At 35.4% G+C, this 8830-nt stretch overlaps 1 protein-coding gene across 1 annotated transcript; it reads left to right on the top strand.

The window, feature by feature from the left end:
- Window positions 1-7174: 7174 nt before the first annotated feature.
- K441DRAFT_643650 (Fe-S cluster assembly protein dre2) lies at window positions 7175-8434 on the top strand. Its single transcript, XM_067646726.1, has 2 exons — window positions 7175-7753; window positions 7853-8434. Exons 1-2 carry the CDS (start codon window positions 7240-7242, stop codon window positions 8161-8163), a joined length of 825 nt encoding a protein of 274 aa, XP_067499619.1. The 5' UTR covers window positions 7175-7239; the 3' UTR covers window positions 8164-8434.
- Window positions 8435-8830: the final 396 nt, after the last annotated feature.

Genomic DNA, 8830 nt, shown 5'->3' with positions numbered 1-8830 from the left:
AACTACAAAAGTCTCCCCGTTTCTAGCTAATTACGGCTAGCACCTATAAATGGGTTTTAAACCCTTTAGTAATGTTCCTTACCCCGCTTATTATACCTTATAAGTTATAAAAGTAAATAAATTCGTAAAAAAGATAGAGGAACTATAATAGTTCCTTACTAATAAGATAATATAGGCTTAATCTGTCTATAAATCCGCAGCGAATAAGAAACAAACCCTAGCACCAGCCTACTAAATTAGTAATTTTGTCTGGCTAGATATAAGAAATCTGAACATAAAACAACCTACTAAGAAACTTAATTAGAAGAATGCTGGCCCTTATAAGGTTAAAAAGGTTAACCCTCCTTATGCCTACTGACTAAAGCTCCCTAATACGGTTAAAATTTACCCCGTATTCTATACGTTAGTCCTCTACCCTACCACCCCTATATTAGACGCCCTGCCTAAATAGATATAGGACCCTTCCCCACTAGTTAAGGTAAATGGTAAAGATAAGTACTTTATTAAAAAAATTAATAATATTAAGTATAATAAACGGAAACGCCAATATATATATCTTACAAAGTAAAAAGGCTATACTAAGCCCTTATGGGAACCCGTTAACTCTATAGGACTTATATAAGCCGTAGAAGACTTTTATAAACTCTTCCTAGAACTACTATAACCCCATCTCGCAGAAGCTTAAGTTTAAAGGGGGGGTACTGTTATGAAACACCCCCGTAACACCTTATATACGTTTACCTATTTTTACTAACTTAATAACTAAAGACTAACCATAAGATAGTAATCTAATAGCAATCTACGGCAATCTAACGGCAACTTGCTATATTCTACTATATTCTACTAAGTTCTACTAAGTTTTACCAAATCCTACTAAGTTCTGCCAGGATTACTACCTAAATCCTATTCTGCTCCGTGTATATATTAACTAAGCAACTAAGTCCATAATATATACCCTTTCTTCCCATTTTCCTACCTTCTTTCCTTACGCAACGTCTTGACCTCCTTATATAGTTTATGTATATAGCTTAATAATATCTACCTTGCTATATATTATCGCCGCTTATACTCACTCCGTAATAGACCATTATTACCTATCTAGAAGAAAACGCCTGCGTTAACGTAGTTTAAGGAGTTGGTTTTAAGATAGAGTTATTATCCTAGTGTAAAGTAAGCTAGGATAGGTGCTTTAGTAAAGGCGTTTTTAAGGTCTTAGAACGCCTTCTTGCATTTAAGCATCTAGGTAAAGCGTAGGTATATTTTTCTTCCTTTTATAAAAAGGCCCTTCGTTTGCATTATTACTATAAGTAGTACTACTACGCTTAAGAAGTTGTATATAAATTTCTAATAGAAGTTAGTAAAACTAAGGAAGGCTTATATATCCTTAATACAGTTAGGGGCTTACTATTTAGTAATTATACGTACTTTCTTGGGGTCTATACGGATACCCTTAGTAGTAATAATTAGTTTAAGGTATTTTACTTCTATAACTAAGAATTTGCATTTCCTTAAATTGATATAAAATCCTATATCCTTAAGGCGCTGTAGGACCTTTTAAACGTGTTTGGTATACTTAGAAGGGTTATTACTATAAATAAGTATATCGTCTAGGTACGCAGAGTAGTCATTAAGGTAGTCCTATAAGGCGTTATATACGCTAAAGGGTATAATAGTATATTTAAATTGGCCAAAGCGCAATACAAATGCGGTTTTTTATTTATTACCTTCCTAATTTAAAGATAATTAAAAGCGGCAATAATATTAAGCTTAGTATAGATTTTAGCTTAACTAAGCCGCTTAAGGGTCTCACGTATAAGCGGCACTAAGTATTAGTTTTTAATTATAATAGTGTTAAGTCCTCTATAGTTAACGTAGAATTAAATACCTCCTTTTAGTTTTTTAATAAGAAGGATAGGGGCGGCTGCTAGTATTATACCAGGACGAATAAATCCTTTATTAAGGTGCTCGTTAATATACTTTTTTATAACTAGAAGTTTATCTTTTAATATTAGGTAGGATTTTTTATAAGGTAGTATTTTTCCTTATTTAATATTAATAGTATAGTTATTAGGTTAATATGGGGGGAGTATATCTACGCCCTTTTATAAGTATATATTAGTAAAGTTATAGTACCTCTTAGGAAGGAGCTTATAGAATTCTTTATTAGTAAGTCCTTTTTTAAGCTTTATAAACTTCTTAAAGTCTAAAGGTAAAAGTCCATAGAGTTCCGTAGGGGCGTTATCTTTTAAAAGGTTAACTATATCTATCCTATTACTATAGAGGACATAGTCCTATTCTTTATTAAGCTTATATAGTCGTAATTAGGAAGCTATAGCAATAGTTTAGCCTTTCCTATATACTATATAGTAGAAGGCCAGGGCACTTATATAGTAGTAGTTAGTTATAGGTAGGGTAATAAGGAGTTTCGTGGGTTAATATCCTAGGGAGTAAATAGAGGTGGCTAGGTTATGCCCTAGGCAAGTCTCTTTATCCCTTAACCCGTTAGTGTCCAACGAGAAGTGGTCCATGCGCGAATACCAGTTTCAAAACAACGCGTGCACCTAATCAAAAGCTTCGTATTTCTCAGTACGGGCGTTAAATTCAGCTCGATTGATTGGCTAGCTCTTATCGATAACCGTTGGACGCGAATTAACGGGTTAAGGGATAGTATTTAGAGTTAAAGGTTACTTCTCTCTTTTTCTAGTTAATGGCAGGGTTATATTATTTAAGCTAGTTTATTTTAAGGATAATAGGGCAGTTAGTAAGTAGTGTAATATAGGCCTAAAGTTCTTCCTGGTGCCTATTTATATCTAAGTAGAGTTATACTATATAGGTAATCTTCTATATAGTATAACTACCGTTTACAAGTTATAGGGCGCGGGCTTTAGTAAGGGGTAAGGTAGGTAGGTTATAAGTATACACAAATCAGGTATTTATAAATTTATTAATAGCTCCGCAATTAATTATAGAATGGCTTTTATATTATTTTTTAGCAGTAGTTCCTATTATAGGTAAAACTATCTATTTCCGTTTATTTATCTTTACTAAGTTATTTATTAAGTAAGCCGATATATAAATCCCTCTATTATTAAGGCGTCCTAACCTATAACTTAAAGCTAGGACTTAGCGTTTTCTACTTCCGTATCTAACTCTACTACTATTACTACGTCTTTATTTTATATAGTAGTAGTATATAATAATATATTTAGTGTTTAGGGTATTAGGCTAGGTATTAAGCGGCGGCTACTAAACCTAGCTATTAGGTAGTTTAGGTTATTATAATAGTAGCCTTCTTATTAGTATTTATAGCAGCGTCCTAGTTTCTGGAGTAGCTCACGCTTTCCATTTAGGAGTTTTTATGGAAAGGTTAGTATAAAGAAATTAATATTGGCTCCGGTAGCACTTAAGGTAGTAGGCGTTAGTGCCTTAGTATATATAGGTTTAGTAGGCCTAAAAGGCTTCTATAGAGAGGTCTTTAGGTAAGGGTTAGTAGTAATAATCTAATTTAGTTATTGTTTAATCTTTTATAGAGCTGCTACCATATTATAAACATTGTTGTAGTTATAGCTGGCGGCTGCGTAACTAAGGCAATAAGTAACTTTTTTAAGGAGGTCCTCTTAGTCTTTAGTATTATCTTAGGTAAGGGCTTTAGTATATTTCTAAAATTTAATATAGAATTTATTAAATCATTTAGTAGGGTTTATCTTTAGGGTATATAGTTTAGCTTAGCTAGTAGTCAATAGGTCGTAGTTATAGTATATTAGGTTAAGATTATTAAGAACTTTTTAGTAGGACTGCCACTTTTAGGGGCTATTAGTCTCCCATTAAGCGAAGAGTCTATTAAATAGTATACCCTTTATTTGCCCAATAATATAACTAATCTTAATATCTTTTATAGGAAAAAGGTAGGCGCTCTAGGTTATTTTTTTTTACGGATTTATATCTTCTAGTAGCTATATTCCTTATAGTCTTCCTAAAAAACTAGGGGATTAAGGTAATATACATTAGACCCTACAGTAGTAGCTTAGGTTTAATCATTATAGCTTTTATTATTGCTACTTTAGTAGGGGTTCCCGTTAGGTAAAGCTGCTTAGCACTAACCCTCTATTAAGCGTTAAGTAGGTAAAGTTACTAGGGGCAGAGAGACTTAGGTAGCGTTATATACAATAAAGAGGTATCTAGCGTTATTATAAATATGCTTATTAAGCTAAGATTATAGGTATTTAATTATGCCGTTTTTTTAGTAACCGTAATAATAAGTGTAATCTTAGCCTTCTTCAACCGTTAGACGTCGCGTTTAGATATATAGAGGTCATCTTCAGTCTCTTAACGTGTGTTATTAGCGAGCGCCTTACAAGCTTATAGGTCTTAGATAATATCGCGATCTTAGGCAGTATACATTTTAGCTTATATAAGCTTTAGGTGGTAGTTCTATAAAAGGTAGTAGTATTTATTAGGTTCCTATGCTACCTTTTTTATAAATATTTTAGCGTCTTATATTTTAATTTTAATAGGTAGTAGCTCTTTTACTTACTTGTCCGTAGTTATATAGTTAATAAAGGATAAGACATTATTAATATCTACCTTATTAAGGTCGTTATAACCTTTAAAGCCACTAGGCTTCCCCTTAGGGGTTAAGGCTAGGGCTAATAAGTTAAATTCTCCTGGGGTTAATTGGCGGCGTAGGTTAAGTATAGGTATTAGATTGTTCTTTAGGTTTAATATAATAGCTAGTAAGGAATATTGTCTTACTATTATAGGTTCGTTAGAAGTATAGAGTAGGGTAACTCGTAGACATACTGCCTTTAGTAGCGCCTACGGTATTACAAAAATGTAGAATTAGTTATAGGCTAAGTATTAGTAGTAAAAAAGGCGTAACGTAATGTTATAGGACGGGGGCAGTAGCTATAGAGCGTATGTATTTAAGGAGTTTACAAAACGTTACGCAATTAATCGTAAGGGTTAAGGGCGTAAGGAGATAATATACCTACGCGTAGCTAATATAAGCTGTACGCGAGGTGTATATAAGAGTACGGGGTTCTCCTATAGAGGCCCCTACGGTAGGGTTCTATGACATTTCCTTTCTCTAGCTTTAGATCCTCGTTTATAAATAATCTAATATAGGCTTGCATATATCCTTCTTACTATACTTATACCTTAATTAACTAAGTCGCTAATATTATCTAAAGCTCCTTTTACTCTTTCGTTCTAAGAAGGAACTTAAATATATCTATAAGACTATAAATAGGACAAGGATATAGAATAGGACCCTAAGGATATTACTAGGACTATAAAGATAGGACAAAACCCTAAGAATATAAAAGGAATATAAAAAGAACCCTAAGAACTAAATACGTATAGACTAGAACCCCTAAAAAAAATTACCTAAAATTACCTAACACCCTTAATACTATACTAAAAAATATAGTAGCCGGTAAAGCCGCTGTAGGACCCTTAAATACTTCTAATAGTGAAATAATTACTATCTTACCCCCCTAGGCGGAGCTTACGGCAGCTAATACTAAAATTAAATAACTGCGAGAGCTGCCTAAAGCTAGAGATACCCCTATATCTAATAATAAGTCACTATTAGGCACCTAGAGACTTACTATAGTTCTATAGGCCTCATCCTAGCGCCTTAGTAGATCCTCTAAGGCCTATATAGCACTATTATAGTCCGTAAAGGTCGCAGATCCCCTATTACTTATAGATAAAACGGATTCTACCTTTAATAACTAGAAGCTCTAATTACGGGATAAGCTTAAAGTTAATACGGACCACTTTCCTACCCCTTAAGCCAGAATGGCCTATGTCTTTAGCCGTACTAATAGGGACGCCTAGACGCACCTACGCCCGCAATACGCTAAGGACTTAACTGAACCCTTTATCTCTAAAAAAGAAATAATTAATTACTTATCTTTTATTTATAAGGACCCCTTTAAGTTATAGAACGCTCGCCTTAACTATAAAGGCCTAAACATAAAAATAACGGAGACCTTTTTAGCCTTCTAGACCCGTTTTTTACACCTAGCTAGCTAGGCCCAAATCCCCTAAAAAGATCTACTACTAAACCTATTTAATAAGCTTACCTTAGACTTACAGTAAGCTATATTACTAGTCTTTACTACTATATAGACGTTAAAGGAACTAATAAACTAGTACTTAGCTATTAATTAAGGCCTCTATTAAATTAAAGTATATACTAAGTAGTATAAAGCTAGAAACCCTTTAAACTAGACTATAAGTAATATAAGAATAGCTAAGAGTGCCCTAGTATAGGCCGTAACTCCTATAATACTAACTGTTTAGCCCTTTATAAATCTAGTAGCTAGTTATATAGCTAGTCTTACCACAGGCCTAGTATAGACTTGGCCTATATATAGCAAACCCTATAGATAAGCCCTTAGTAATTAAGGAGCTTACTTTTTATATAGCTAAAAAAACCACTTTATAAAGGACTACTTAATAGCAGCAAAGATAAATAAGGTCCTATTAATTTAGAAAAATAGCACAGAGTTAGAAAAAGAGAAACCCTAGAGGAAGACTCCTCTTTAGTGTTAAAAGGAATTAATATGTTATATATTAATCTAGGTTAGCTAGTTAGTAGAAGCAGCTACACTATTCTTTATACTTTATTCCGTAATAAATATTAAGTTTTAACCTCTGCTTTAGCTAACTTAGGAGTAAATAGGCCTTGTAATATATATAAGGGCAAGGACATACTATACGTTAGCGCGTAATTCGGTATTATTAGTAATATTAATCTCTACGCGGTTAGTTAGCGCTATCTTATATAGTAGGTATAATAGCAAAAGTACTACCGCGATTAAGGATTAGGTAGAAAGGACTTTTTTATATATACTTAGGGCCCTAATAGCCCTAATTACCTTACGGTCGGCGTTAATCAGCGGCTTAATCAGTGGGTGGCCCTTAATACGCGTATCTACTCAGCTTAGCGCTGGTGGCGCTATAGAGATCCTTAAATCTACCCCAGGTGGCTGGCTAAACACGTGATTTTCCGGCTGACCGACGATCAGCCGGGCCTCTCATACCATAGAATTAACTTTTTGACAAAAGAGGTTAGCGATATCCGCTTGCGGATATACGTATGTCCGCTAATTGATTCTATGGTCTGAGCTTGCTGAGGTAAGGTTTCTTGGTCTTTCTTCTCTACACCTACACCTGCCCCCATAATCGTTATTCTCATAACTATTCTCGCGCTGAACCGACTTCCCTAATATGGATAGCGCCAATAAGCGAACGCTACTACTCACACCGCCTTCTATCTCTGCAGAAGAGGAGACTATCCGACATCTTTTCGCGACTTTCGGCCGATCAAATACAGATCTTCAGATGCTTGATCGGATCAACGATGGCTTAGTCGCCCTTCCCCGAGAGACATACGATGTTGTCGTCGTCTTGAAGAACATTCACCATGGCTCTCAACTGCTTAGTCAAAATGTTTACGCTGTTGTCGTCCCAGCAATGAAGGTTGGTGGCAGATTGCAGGCACAAGGCGGCGGCCATTTGTGTGAAGCTGAGACGTGTGAGGCGATACTGGCAGGACTTGTCCAAAAAGATGGCGGCCTTGAGAAGATACAGCTGGAAGATGCTGTACCGCTACACCTTGGCGCAAAGAAAGTGCTGCGCATCGATGATATCGACTGGGACAACCTTGGTGACAATGAGGACGACTTGATCGACGAGGACACATTGCTGTCAGAGCAAGACTTGACGAGGTCATACCAGCAAAGTAAGTGAGCTCACGCCGGTTTCACACGCCCTCGGCCTGCCCATGTTCATTCCATTCCACACATTCCACGTCATGTTCTCTTGTTAAAGGTTTATTTAGTCTATGAACAACCGAAGGCTTGCCAAAAGAGGCGAAAAGCTTGTAAAGGGTGTACTTGTGGATTGGCCGCTCGCCTCGAGGCTGAGGACAAGGCACGCCAGGTCAAGGCCGGCCAAGATCTGAATACGATAAAGCTTCAGGCCGATGAGTTGAATGAGCTTGACTTCACCGTTCCCGGTACTTCTAGCTCATGTGGCAACTGTGCCCTTGGCGACGCTTTCCGGTGCGCAGGTTGCCCATATATTGGGTTCCCTGCATTCAAACCGGGTGAGGAAGTCAGGCTTCTCAACAAGGATGTTCAACAACTGTAGTGGAATCGAAGGTATTCCATCAAGGGTTCCTTCACATGGTCAACCAGCAGATCTTTGACAATCCCCTCCATATCTCATCCTCAAACTCACCAGCCTCTTAAACTCCGACCTGTTGCCCTTACCCACTCAATCTCCAGGTCTAGACTACTATTCCATTTCTATTAACGTAGACTTAATATAGAAAAGCTACTTTAATAGTATATAGGTATAATTAGCTGAAAATTATATTATAACTTTATTAAGTACTATACTTTATAATTATAAAATAAATAGCCTATATAAGATTTTAGATCTTAAAATAATAAAATTTTAGTTAAAGATATATATAATATAGGTAATAGGGTTATAATAGTTAGCTACTACTACCTTTCTAATTAGATTAAGAAATACTAAAATACTATTAAATACATTTTTATTTATTTATTTATATCTATTGTTACGGACGCTTTAAGTACGATATTACGACTACTTAGGGAAAAGTCGGAAGAAGCTAGTTAGTTAATACAGGCACGGTCCAGGATGGAACCGATAGAATTATATGACGAGGAATAGTAACCAAGGTCATATAATATGCTATGTATTAAATAAGAGGAACAAAAGGAACCCACGTACCTTATATATAAGACGTATATTACGTATAAGAAGGATTTTATAGGAGTACGGTTGT

The sequence above is a fragment of the Cenococcum geophilum genome (genome assembly GCF_001692895.1).
Source record: "Cenococcum geophilum 1.58 unplaced genomic scaffold K441scaffold_49, whole genome shotgun sequence".
In the NCBI taxonomy this organism is placed as follows: Eukaryota; Fungi; Ascomycota; class Dothideomycetes; order Gloniales; family Gloniaceae; genus Cenococcum; species Cenococcum geophilum.
The sequence above is the reverse complement of the archived record's forward strand: the minus strand, read 5'-3'. Positions and strand labels throughout refer to the sequence as shown.

Coding starts and splice junctions, on each gene's coding strand:
- K441DRAFT_643650 (XM_067646726.1), top strand. CDS start 7,240: ATGGATAGCGCCAATAAGCGAACGCTACTACTCACACCGCCTTCTATC. Junction 7,754..7,852: donor GACGAGGTCATACCAGCAAA/GTAAGTGAGCTC, acceptor AGGTTTATTTAG/TCTATGAACAACCGAAGGCT.